Here is a 13,795-nt window from a genome sequence, read left to right as displayed (position 1 = left end):
GGAGAAACAGGACAGTAACTGGTGAGGGAAGCAAGTTCTAAGGGGAAAAAAAAATGCTGCTGTTGTTAATGTGGGAGCAACGAGTATGTTTATATGTTAATGAGAATATTCTAATGGAATACTTTTCAAACTGTCTATCGTTAAGAACCAATTTTCTGTTTTTAAGAGAAAGAGACTGATCTCTTCTTTTGTACAAAAAGATAAAGATTGACTAGGAGACTGAAATAAGACATTCAAAATGTAAGCCAGATTCTCCCATAAAACACAAAATGGCGGTTCCTCAAAAAATAAAAAATAGAATTATCATCTAACCCAACAATACCACTTCTGGGTATATATCCAAAAGAATTGAGAACAGGGTCTTGAAGAGATATTTGCACACTCATGTCCAAAGCAGAATTATTCACAGCAGCTAAGAGGTGAAGTAACTCAATTGTCAATCAACAGATGAATGAATAAACAAAATGTGGTATATACATACAATGGCATACGATCCAGTCTTTTTTAAAGGAAGAAAATTCTGACTGATGTGACAATGTATATGAACCTTGAGGACATTGTGCTTAGTGAAATAAGCCAGTTATAAAAACAAACAAACAAATAAACAAATACCATATGATTTCAATTCTATGAGCTATCTAGAATAGTCAAATTCATAGAAACAAAATAGAATAGTGGTTGTCAGGGGCTGGAGGGAGGGGAGAATGGGGAGTTACAGTTTAATGGGCGCAGAGTTTCAGTTCTGTGACTAGATGGTGGGGACAGCTGCACAACAATGTGAATGTACTTGATGCCATTGAGCTGCACACTTAAAAAATGGTTAAGACGGTAAACTTTGTGTTATAAATAAAAATAATTAAAATTAAAAATAAAACAAATCTAAGCTAATTTTTAAATTAACTTTAATAAACATAAAATTACTGTCAAAGTCTTATAAAAGTTTCCCAAAGCTTAGTCTCAATTTCTGTTCTCATCTCCTCACAGACTGAGAGCCACTAGTTCACAGATTGGCTTCTGTGCAGGAACCACATTAGTTTTTTTGTAGTGGAGACTGGGACAGTGATGATAGAGGAGAGATAAGAGAACTGCTGGAATGATGTTTTGAGTAGTGAGAAGGGATGAGATTGGCGAGAATCCTGGATTTTTCTCGTAAACAAATAGGCAGGAAGGCCCAGATGCTGCTGGGTGAGTAGAAGGGGTGGTGGGATATTGTGGCAGATTCGTCCGTAAGTTCTATTTTCTTGAAGAAAGTAAGAAGCAAAGTGATCATTGCATCTCGCATTGATATGGAGTAGAAATTTCCCTACAAAAGTGACAGAGTGATAGATAACTTTGCATAAAAAAACAGAAGCATGCTGTACTAATCTAACACATACTGTATTGATCTAATATTTGCTTTTTAAAAAACATTTTTTATTTTACTAGCTAAGTTTTTTCCCATACGTGTAGGTCTTCCCTCTCCTAGGGAGACTCTAAATCTTAAAGGCAAAGTAACATTTTTATTCCTTTTGCATTCCGTAGATCTTAGAGTTTCCTGGTAGATACTCAGTAAATATTAATAACATGTTGTTAAATGTAATCACATCTAAATTAACATTTTGCTTTAAATTGTATACATTTTATTCTGTTGATCTTTATGCTGCTATTTTAATTACTGTGAAGTTCTGATTAGATATGCATGAATCATTTCTTTTTGTGTTATTTTTATAGCATTGCCACCATGGGCTATGTGTAAACAAAGACATGGAAACACGTCCTGTAGATGGTGAATGGGGACCATGGGGACCTTACAGTTCTTGTTCAAGAACATGTGGAGGTGGAATCAAAAGCACAACCAGGCTCTGTAATCGCCCCGAGTATGTCTTTTTTATGTCACTGTAAATTAAGATTATCTCAAGGCACCAGAAAATAAACAACAGTTTCATTCACTTCTAAACTGGAGGTCAGTCTGTAAGTTTCCAAGATTCAGAAAACTTCTGGAATACTTTAAGCCACATTACTTTATATCTTGGTAGATTCAGACCTTAAAACAAAAAACAACAAACTAGAGAAAAATAATCTAGAATCTGAGTTGAGACAGAGACATTTTCTTTCTTTCTAATTTAGTGTAAATTTGAGAAATAGTTATAATGACAGTAATATAATGGCATTTTTAAATTTTGAAAGATCCTTTTTCCTTTCAACTATGTCTTGGCTGTCCTGGGCAAGACATGTAGTTTCATTACTACTTTTTTATTGTTTCGTGTAATTTGACATGTCATATTTTCTCTCTGCTTTTTATGTTATAGCCTCATCAGTGTCTAGCTTGAATAAGTACTGAAGTGTATCCCCCCCTCATTGCTATTTAAAATAAAGATTCCATAAAGATTTTTAAATAATGTTTCTGTTCTTATACGGTATACAAATTGGTAAGCCATATGACACTTTTCAGTTAAAGTCTATTAACAAGATTTTTTTTCTACCATTTCAGCAGGTGAATCTTGTTTATTTTGGCAGGTGAACTAGTTACTCCCTGAAAAGCTCTAGAGTTTCACCTTGCATCATTACACACAATGGAGATGACTAACAAGATTTTTTAATGCAGAAATGTGACATACTCGGAATAAAATCTGAGTTCATTTGAATTTTGGAATAGCTAATTATGCTAGAAGTCTTTATATTTAAAAAAAGCTGAGAACAGAGTTTTTATTTTCCAGCATAAGTGGAAATAGAAATGGGTGAATATAGATTGATACCATGAAACGCTTTAAACTGAGTGATAAATAGGATATACATGACAAAGATGCATATATATTTCTTTTTTTTATTTAACATGATGTTATCTTTCTTTGTTATCACTTTTGGCTCATTTTTCTTTTCCAGAAAATTAGCAAACCCTATTTTTAAGTTTTAAAATAAATTCCCATCATTAATTAGTTACTTATTAGTTAATCAAGTCATAAATAACATTTCTACCCTCCATGCCACAGTCTCCACTAAATTTTTTAGTTTATTAGCCATAGAATTGCTTAAAAACTGTTTTATACATCTGTTATATATAAAGTGTTAGTGGGACATCAGTGATTTTCCAGAACCTGGAAAAGAATGGAACAGTTTTAGAAGTAAATGGCAGAAACAATATTGTACTGATGTGCTTTAAAATGTAATAAATTTGACTAGGCCAAGAAACGGAGGAAAGTACTGTGTGGGCCGCAGGATGAAATTTCGATCATGTAATACTGATTCATGTCCAAAAGGCAAGCAAGACTTTCGTGAGAAGCAGTGCTCTGATTTTGATGGTAAACATTTCAACATCAATGGTCTTTCCCCTAATGTGAGATGGCTTCCAAAGTACAGTGGGAGTAAGTAATTAGAATATTTTTTGATGTAAAACTTTTTTGAGACATAGGAACACACAGCTGTACTATTATACCTCAAAAATTTGACTTTTTCTTACAGTTGCCATAAAAGATCGCTGTAAACTCTATTGTCGGGTTGCTGGAACTACTAACTTCTACCAATTGAAGGACAAGGTTGCCGATGGTACTCCTTGTGGAATTGAAACTAATGACATCTGTGTTCAAGGCCTGTGTCGGGTAAGTGAACTTCCTGCATTTAAAGTGACTTTCAGAATACTGTTGCTTCTATGAGGTGTGATCAAGAAATACAGTGAATGTTTAAATAAAACAAAAATGTATTACAGTAAAAGACACATTGCCATTAGTCCCCCTCAAAATACTCCCCCTCGCTCAAACACACTTATCCCATCGTTTTTGCTACTTTCTGAAACAGTTCTGGAAGTCCTCTTTCGTGAGTGTCTTTAGTTGCACTGTTATGGCTGCCTTGATGTCCTGAATCGATTCAAAACATTTTCCTTTCACGGTCATTTTGACTTTAGGGAAGAACCAGAAGTTGCATGGTGCCAGATCTTGTAAATAAGGAGGATGAGGACACATCGTAATGTTTTTATTTGACAGAAATTGCTGTACCAGAAGCGATGTGTGACATGGAGCATTGTCATGATGGAGGATGAAGTAGAGACACTCTCGAAAGAGGACTTCCAGAACCGCTTCAGAAAGTGGCAAGAATGATGGGATAAGTGTGTTCGAAGTGAGGGGGAGTATTTTGAGGGGGATTAATGGTAATGTGTTCTTTACTGTAACACTTTTTTTTTAAACATTCACTGTATTGCTTGATCACACCTCATACTACTTCAGAGTACATTCTTGTAAATTCCAATATGGCAACCGTTGATGATAGTCTTACTCTTCATAGGCGTATCATTTAGTAGATGATTTTCTGCCATCAAGAGTGACTCATGAAGCATTAAGATAAGTCTGCTGATTTTGTTTTGCTTGTGGTACTCAAAATCAAGATAAGGGATGAGGTCAACTTCCTTAAAAAAAATATCAGGGCAAAGAGTTGTAAAGTTCTTTTGCTACTTTAAATGTGACCTTCTGTAGTGATGTTTTTGTCCCCTCTGTGATAGAAGTGATGATATCCCCCCTCTCTCTTTCTATTCCTGTCTCTTACTTCTTGGGTACATCACTACCTACCAAGATGTCAGAAAAAGGGATGGAACAGAGTACTAACCTCCAAGGTGGTCACAGATTTGTGGGGGAGATTGACTGGTAAACAGATTACAATGCTATGGGATTCTTGAGGAAGGAATGTCTTATTTACCGGGAGATGGGTAAAGATTTGGAGAATACTCATGGAAGGTGTGAGGCTTGAGCTAATGAGTAGATTTTAGAAAGGTGAGGAAATAAGGGACCAGGTTTGGGGATAAACGCTAGCTGATGGTTCTATGCATTTTTTTGTTTGTTTTTTCTGAAATCCTTTGAGATCCCTAGAAGAATTTGGAGTTCAGCAAGAGATGTGATTTGATTTGCATGTTAGAATCTTCAGAATGTACTGGGTTAGGAGAAGAGTGGAGATAGGTGGTCCATTTACCAGGAGCCTCGGTGAGAGCAGATGAGACCCTGAATTAAAACACACATTACAGATAGAGAACTTAAAAATGGATGGTGATTTTGAGAACCAAGCTTGTGATTGCTGCCTAAAGAATGTACATGTCATCTTACAAACTCATTCCTTTGGTTAGGTTGAACTTAATAGGACCAAGTTCTCCCTATAACCAAACATCTATTACCAGTTGCCCAGGTGATAAAAGGCCTGGCACACAAAGTGCTAATGAGATGCTCAAAGAAACTTAAAATAACTTACACATTGGAAATAGCTTAAATACTGGAAAAGCACGCTACTCAGTAGCCTGAAAAACTTGTTTTATCTAAATTTACAGCAGAAAGTCTTATACAATGCAAAAATGACAGTTATCTGACCATATAGATACATACTACTTGCAGAAAATACCTGGTTGAAATGATCAGTTTGGAAATATTTTCCTTGTGTATAAAAATTCATGAGGTTTATGAAATTTTTTTTCTGATTACTAACTTTAGGGGCGTAGTCCAAAGCACTAAAAATTATTGCCATGTATGCAGAAGACACCATCTGCATGGAGAGAAGCTGCACCTGTCTCTTAAACCCATGAGACAAACCGTTTCCACGTTTATCTATGTGTTCAGTCTTTTCATAAACACTGCATATGCTGGATATTAATTCTGGAGAAATAAGCTATTCCTTTTAAATGTACTCAATTTATTCCCAGAGTTCTAATATCATGAGTTTAAAAAAGAAATGAATTGTGAAACACATGTTTTTGTAGTTTTTTTAATGTTACTTACATATCATACTTTTTGTCCCCTTTGAATTACATTTATTGAAGAATGGCTTTCAAATGATGGACATAGGAATCACCGTCAGTTTGTTACAATGTAGATTCCTAAGTTTTACTTCCAAGAATTTTGATTCAGAAAATCTTGGAATCTACCTTTTTAACTGCCACCCCATGTGATTTTGATGCAGGCAGTATGAAATGACCCTTTGAAAAACACTGCTTTTTCACCCCGGTGAACAGATGTGTGAAAATAGTGATGTATAAGAAGATCAGTGGAACTGAAATAATCCTGCTATATTGAATCTCCTATTGAAAGAGTATTTGTGTGAAGAAATTTGTGAAGCACCATGTGTATTATTAGTCACTTTTATAATATTGATTGTGATTATTGTATTTTGAAGCAAGCTGGCTGTGATCATGTGTTAAACTCCAAGGCCAGGAGAGACAAATGTGGAGTGTGTGGAGGGGACAACTCCTCATGCAGGACAATGGCAGGGGTCTTCAACAGCGCTCATTATGGTAAGCTCTGTGTGTCTAGGTTTCCCTTTTATTTGATGTAATAATGGAGTATATAACGAAGGTATAATAGGAATGGTTTTATTAATGTTTTGTCCACTCTATACCCTTACTTAGAAATGATGGTTAAAAAAAAAATCGTAAATATAAAAGATTAAATCTTATACCAGAAGTATCCTTGAATTAATGAGTTTACTTGCTCAAGGCAAATCTGATTTTAAAAAATTTACTAGGACCATTTTATTAGAGTAAATCCCCTTCTAGTTGACAATGATATTAATGATGTATTTTTACTGCTGTTCCTATAATCTCTGATGTATATATTTATAACTTTGCCAGGAAACTTGCTTTTAATTACTTTTCATCATTTGAACCACATTTTTTTGTACGACCTGGTCTATTTGTTATGTTTCTTATTGATGATATATTGAAAATGTTGATTGAAAGTAAAAGATGAAGCCACTAATTTAAATGTGTATTTGTAATTATTATTATATTTGATTTACCAGGAAGTAGCTGGATTACAGATATAATTGATATTTGGCCATTTCATTTTTCTTCAAAATTCTTAGGAAAATATAATATCAGATATTTTCCATTCTGAAATTTTCTGGGAAACATATTTTTTTCTTTTTATGGTAATAAAAGCAGACCTTTAAAACTTTCATTGAAAAATAAAAATGTATTTTTTACTGTTTTATTGTTCATCTTTAAATTATATTCACATGTGTTCGAATAGTTAAGTTAGTATGAATTTCTTCAATTAAAGCAGTTTAATTTGAAACAAAATTTATATTTTTATATTAAAAGTATACATTTCACACTTTGGTGATGCTTATGAATCTGAGTTATTAGATGATTTGACATATTTTTCCAGTTTTTGTTTCATTATTTCATGGGAGCCACACATATTTGACCCCCTTTCATAACCAGTGGCACACAGTTGTCAAAGTCTGGTCTGTATTCACTGAAAAATATTTTTTCTGTATAAAACCATATGCATCAAATTAGGATCATATATTTAATCTTGCCAAAACTGTATTATGAATTCATCAGTTTGCAGATAGAAAGATGTTAAACTCGTTTGCCTGGTCTGAATAGCATTTGTCACATTACTGCCCCCTGGTGGTAGCCTTCATCTTGTCACTTTTGCCATGGCTAAGAATTACTTTCTTGAAAAAAATATAATAGCCAAGACAAATAGTGGAGATTGTAGGAATTTTTTTATCAAGAAAATATCATGAATTAAAATTATCCCTGTAGACTGATAACCTAAGACCATATCCATATAGTGTATGCAGATTCATCAGACCATTTATCACCTTATATTTAAATGTGTTACTTTAGAGAGGTATAAATAAGGCTGTTCTAGAAACATGAAGGTAATTTCATGTCAGCGGTTAAACTCTTAAACTTCCTCTTTTTAAGTTTATTCAAATTTATCAAAGTTAGTGTATAAGACAAATTTCAATTCCTTTTTTTTTCATGTATTACATAGAAGGGAAATATCCTAATAAGGAAAAGGAAAAAAAACATAGAATAACACCAGTATGGGAGTATTTGGACAACTATGTAACATAAGTGTTTTTAGCATTGGGAAAACCTTCTTTTTTGCTTAATATATATTTAATACAGTGTTTCTTCGTTTTCTGAGCAGTGCCAGTGTTGCTGACTTTGGTCTCATGAAATAGAAATACTGTTTTCATTTCTCTCAAGTAAACTTTACTTTTCTCGACAATTTGTTGGTAAATTTCAAAAATAATGTAAAATTTTGGGGGTGGCTATAGGGATTTCTGCTTACACTAGACTAAAAGCTTAAGAAAAATAGGTTTCTCATTAACTCACAGTATTTTGCTATTTACTGAATCTATTGTACACATTTAGCAATGACCAGCTATTTTGATATGTTCTGGATTTGTGAATAGCATTTGGCATCCTGTATTATAAATAGCCATGACGAAGCATAAAATATAAAAGTATTAGTCAAATTTAAAAATGAATGTATGTATTAAATATCTCAGGAGTTAAAATACTAGCTTCATTCTTACTCTATATTCAGAATTTTAGGAGTAAGAAAAATTAGGAAATATACTTAAGAATCCCAAACTCGGTATGTTTTGAGACAACAACCATTTTTTCTTAATCCCTAGTAATTAGTATAAGGCATTGACTAGAAAAGAATAAGCACTGGTATCAAAGATATTTATCAAAGATAAAATGAAATTAAGTCTGACTATGCTATTGAATGTTTTCAATCATTCAGTAGTAATAGCCTTTTGGCCATCTGTTTTTTGTGAAAGTTAACATGTATAAAATTACATTGCAGGTTATAATGTTGTTGTAAAGATTCCCACAGGAGCAACAAACATTGATATTCTTCAGCACAGCTATTCTGGAAAACCAGAAGATGACAATTACCTTGGTAAACATTTCTAGTAAACAGCAGCCAATATGTGGTTCATGTACGATTTCATGGAGGTCTGTGGTTGTAAATTCTTGGAAGGCAAGAAGAGCCCCTTGAACAAACATGCAGTTTCAGTTCATACTGAGCTTGAGTCCTCTGACTCTCTATACATGTTTGCTTCTTGAGCTGTACACTATAGCCTATTTTAAAAACATGGAACTAAATTCTGAAAAGTTAAAGTTTTTCCCATGAGAGAGTTTTAGATAGCCAAAAGTTATAGTCAGTTAAAGTTGCATGTGTATTTAGAATGAAACCCTCTTGTATCTTTTTATCTAAAATTAATTACAGGCCTCTTTTGGGCTTAGATGTTTTGAAGAGTTTTCTTAATTTTTTTTTTTTTTTTTTTTTACCATGTAGCAAAATAATTTAAATACAGTTTTTAAAAAGCTCATATTAAAGACAGAGAGAGAAAACTATGGTTTCATATTTTTAGATGTTAACAAATACTGTCATAGAATATTCTCTTTTAGCCATTTCTAGAGTATAGAGTTCTTTCGTTATTTATTTTTAGAAATTAATGTTTAGGTTTAAAGAGTTTCACTGAAGTCCAAAGATGAAAAGAATTCTTTACAAACCTTTTCCTTCTGCCTGAGAAATACTTTACTATTGACTGCTTTATAATTCACCAAGCTAGAGTATGTGATGTAGAGACGACATTCAGAAATTAACTGCTTCACCTTAATGAAATCTGAAATACTGGCCCAAGTAATAAATGCTTATAACTGAGGATCTGAATCTGTAATAAAAGCTTATTTCAGAAATGGCATTTGGCCTTATGAAGTCAAATGTAGAGGCAACAACTATTTAATGGATGCAGGGGGTTTTTTTGGGGGGAGGGTGTTGGTGATACAAATGTTTTAGAACTAGATAGGTTGTATAACATTGTTAATATACTAGATGCCATTGAAATCTTCACTTTACAATGGTTAATTTTATGTTATATAAATTTCAGCTTTATAAAAATGCAAAAATTTTCAAAATCAAATGTCAATATTTTGATAATCCTTTGTACTTAGTTGTAATTATTTTTCTTTTGCTAAAAATATCACCTAGGTGCATATCCAGAAGTATATATGCTAGTATATTGTAGATGGATAATTTAATATGTCTCTTTTAGGTTCCAAGTGTAGACATTTGTATCTTTTTAGGAATTGACAGGTTCTGCCCATATTTAAAAGTTAGAAATGTTCACCAATAAAGTAGCAATATGCTTTATAAGAGAACTGCTAATGACAATATCAAAATCTAAATTGAAATGAGCAAAATAAACGTGAAATCACTAGAAGGGATTTATAAAACATCTATATTTATGAAATTTGCTTTGTTAACTAAAAATAGTGAAATGTATACAGTTTTTCTCCTAAGTTCTGGTTATTTCTCTTATTTTTAGTGTAACCAATACTCTCTTAAATAGGCCTATGCACTTTTGCTAAAGTGCTGATTTGCACAGAGGAATTTCCATTTTGTAGGATAAATATAGAACTTTATTGATTTTTCCTTGAATGCAGTCTAGTTTTTAAAGACAGTCATAATAGTCCATATGGAAATAGAAATATCAAATTTATTTGGCAATAATGCCGTTCAAGGTTGCTTTTTCGAGAGCTGTAGTATTTATGCATATTACGAAGTTTAGCCGTAGGTGACTTGTGTACTTTGGGTGGGGTTTCCTAGACCACACAAATGTTTTCCAAAAAGGTTATTGTTCCACTGAAAAGCACAATATAAGTAAAGCAAACAAAAAAGTATTTGATTAATAGGGAGATTTTTTTAGTGTAAAATTTAAAATATATCCTCTAGAAAATTTTAAAAAATGATAGTGCTTTATAGTTTGCACACAGTGATAGAATGCCTCTCAATGGAAAAACTCCACACGTTTATAAAGATAATCAATAGTCATTGCATGCCTTTAAGAACATTGACTCTAGAGTTTTAAAGCTTTGTACATTTTTTCCAAGATAAGCATAAACGAAATGTTGCTGCAGCCTGGCTGCTCTTTCCTTCCTTGCCATTGATGCCCAGGATTGATATAGCTGATCTGTCTGCTGGGTACATGACTTCTTTCTCTTTTCCCATTTCCTGTATGTCCCTCCTGAAGCTGCAAGACATGGGGAAGATGATGCCCACCTCAGATAGAAAAGCATAGGGTGAATTTCTTTTTAATAGCTTTGGCGAATGTGCTAAAGTATCCCTCCTTATGGGCTAGACATCATATTACCGTAAAGTAAAATTGATTGCCTCAATATTAATTTACATTCTTAAGTCAAAAAACACTTTGAATTTAAAAAATTCAAAAAGTTTCTGTCCTGTTGACTGGTGTTTACTATTTCATGAGTTACTAATCTTTTACAGCATTATCTGACACTCAAGGGAACTTTCTTTTGAATGGAAATTTTGTTGTAAGTATGTCCAAAAAAGAAATCAACATACAAGGAGCTATTTTTGAATACAGTGGTTCAAACAACTCAATTGAAAGAATTAACAGTACTGATCGGCTAGAAGAAGAACTTGTTTTGCAGGTAAATTCTCAGTAGTTGTTTATCAAACAGCTTTAATCATATTAGTAAACTGTGATGGTTAAGTGCTTTCCATTTATTATTAAATATAAAATATCTTCTGAGAACATCTTGTATGAATTAATTGTATGCTCCTTTGTATTTTTATTGAGGTTTTGTGTGTGGGTAATTTATACAACCCTGATGTACATTATTCCTTCAATGTCCCTGTGGAAGGGAAGAGCGACCTGTTCACATGGGATCCGTATGGACCATGGCAAGACTGTACCAAAATGTGTCAAGGTACACTGGGATTAAATAAAGGAGACAGTTTGTGCATGCTGGTATAATTTGGGGTACTTTTGAGTCTGGCTTCCACTGTCTGGCCGTGCAATTCTCCCCACTGCCCACCTACATATATACCACTCAGACATACAAAGCTTTTCTATCTTTTTTCCCCTTCTTATTTTCCCACTCATTCTTTCTGTTTCTTATACTTAACAGCCTCATTTATCTCTACCCATTTCAACATTCTCCATTACCACTCCTTTTCTTTCCTTTCACATTCTCTTTCTCACGGTCACAGAAAGTTTCTCTAACTTGGATACTGTTTCCTCGTGAAATACCCACCTCCTCTTGTCCACTCCCCTCCACATACTTTCCCAGCCCCTGACACCTTTTAGTGTTGTAGTATCAAATGTTCTCCCGTTCTTTTATTTTCCTTCTGTAGCCACAAGAACATATGCTTGTACTGATGGCATGACTCACGGAAAGAAGTGTAGTGGGAAATGGACAAGCAGAGAAATTTACAGTAGAGAAAGAAAACGAAAAGACTGCAGTCTTTGGGCAATCTGTAATGAAAGATGCTTAATTGTGTAATACTGTTTGTTCAAATCCGTCACCATTTATTGAGGGACTATTTGTTTCAAATTATTAATAAGCCCCCCGATCCTGCGTTCAAGCTTTAAAGTCTAGTGGATGAAACAGATTCAAAGTAGATTATCTTAATTTATAATGGCAAATGCAGTGCTACAGGTAAACACAGCGAGGACCATAGAAACGGTGGAGGGAGTAGCTTGTGAGGAGATAAAATATGAAGGTATAGGGAAGTTTGCATAGAATGGAAAAGTTCTTTTGCTGACATAGAGGAAGGGTTTGGGAATTAGGGGAGCAGAGGGCCAGGGGAGAGGATGCTCCTAAGAACAGTATGGAAATGTGCCGAGAGAACATGGGTGGCCAGAACCAGGGACCGTAGATGATGGGAATGTGAGAGACAGTCTAACAAACTGAGCTCAAGGTGCCAAAGAAAGTGTGGTTTCCCATTTAGAAAAAGGTACAGACTGAATCCTGTGGTGTTGGTACAGTGGTGCCCAGAATGACTGTGTGGGAACCAGGCGTTCCTGTTTGGGCAGTGTCTCAGGGGAGGGAGACTACAGTATATGATACCAGGCCAACCAGCATAAATGCTAGAAGTAGGAACAAAGAACTTTGGTAACACAGGAGCAGGAGGAATTCATTTTAACAGAAACTCCCTGGTAATGCTTTACAGAAGAGAATGGAGGTTTGGGGATCTGGGGCCAGCTTTCAGGGATTGAGTAGGTAAGCTGATCTGTGGCAACGGATATGGGGAGCTAGGAACAAATCCGTGGAACAGATGAAAGAAGGAACATTCAACAATATGGGGAACACACCAAGGAAAGAATAACAAGATCCAAAACGGAAGGTTGGACAAGACACAATGAGATGGTTTGGGAGTCTGAACCAGGAGACGTCTCTTGTGTGCACGGGCAATGACTAATATTCTCTTATTTCTGTAACTTCTGGTTTCTCTAAAGTTAAATTTCCTCAGTTCTATTTACTTATTTTTCTGTATACTGAAGGTATCAGTCCCCAAACTTTTGGTGAAAACTGTCAATTTGGTCTGTCAGTTTAATCTATCAATTTTAATTTTTCTTCATTTTTTTCTTCATCTGTGCTACCGTGGTCCTCTTTTCTCTTGCTCTAATTTGTGTTGCTTTTTAGGCCTGTCATCTCGTGCTTCCCTTCATTATTACCTAGGGAAATCGTTTCAACTTTCATTTGTGTTGGACTCCCTGTTTTCTAAAACCCATGAATTCCTCGTTTTGATTTATATCCCCCATTGGGTGGAACATATCCCTCAGTATTTTCCTAAGAAAGAAGGTAGTTTTTGGAGACCTTTCATATCTGTAAAATGGCATTATTCTATTCTCACACCTCACACCTGATCGTTAGTTTTGCTGGTATAAAATTCTACATTAGATTATTTCCAAAATTAGATTAATTTTGAGAGCCTTGTTTTCTCACTTTTCAATTTTGTGCTTGTATGTGATACTTTTTATTGTGGATCCTCTTTAGTTCTAGTGGTGGGAAATGTCAGGACAATGTGCCTTGATGTGGGTGTTTCTTCCATTTATTCTCCTAGGTTATTAGAATGCCATTCCAATTTGGAAACATTTTTTTTTAATTGAGAAATTTTATCTCATTATTTCTTTGATACTTTCCTCACATTAAATTTTCACTTCTGTCTTTCTGAAATTTGTATTTAGATGTTCGACCTCCTGGACTGATCACTTATTTTCAAAT

The 13,795-nt window shown here is 34.2% G+C and overlaps 1 protein-coding gene across 3 annotated transcripts in view; it reads left to right on the top strand.

Moving 5' to 3' along the window:
- Window positions 1-13,795, top strand: part of ADAMTS20 (ADAM metallopeptidase with thrombospondin type 1 motif 20) — a 151,788-nt gene that overhangs the window by 65,980 nt on the left and 72,013 nt on the right. For all 3 annotated transcript variants that reach the window (XM_088798904.1, XM_088798905.1, XM_019748447.3), the window contains exons 12-18: window positions 1,711-1,856; window positions 3,160-3,341; window positions 3,439-3,575; window positions 6,121-6,238; window positions 8,562-8,657; window positions 11,049-11,215; window positions 11,365-11,494. In XM_088798904.1, coding sequence (XP_088655030.1) covers window positions 1,711-1,856; window positions 3,160-3,341; window positions 3,439-3,575; window positions 6,121-6,238; window positions 8,562-8,657; window positions 11,049-11,215; window positions 11,365-11,494 — 976 coding nt within the window. The remainder of the gene's footprint in view (window positions 1-1,710; window positions 1,857-3,159; window positions 3,342-3,438; window positions 3,576-6,120; window positions 6,239-8,561; window positions 8,658-11,048; window positions 11,216-11,364; window positions 11,495-13,795) is intronic.

Source organism: Rhinolophus sinicus, chromosome 1 (assembly GCF_057876585.1).
Source record: "Rhinolophus sinicus isolate RSI-liver-muscle chromosome 1, RSI-T2T, whole genome shotgun sequence".
NCBI classification, from domain to species: Eukaryota; Metazoa; Chordata; class Mammalia; order Chiroptera; family Rhinolophidae; genus Rhinolophus; species Rhinolophus sinicus.
Note: the sequence above shows the minus strand (reverse complement) of the source record. Positions and strands in the feature narration are given on the sequence as shown.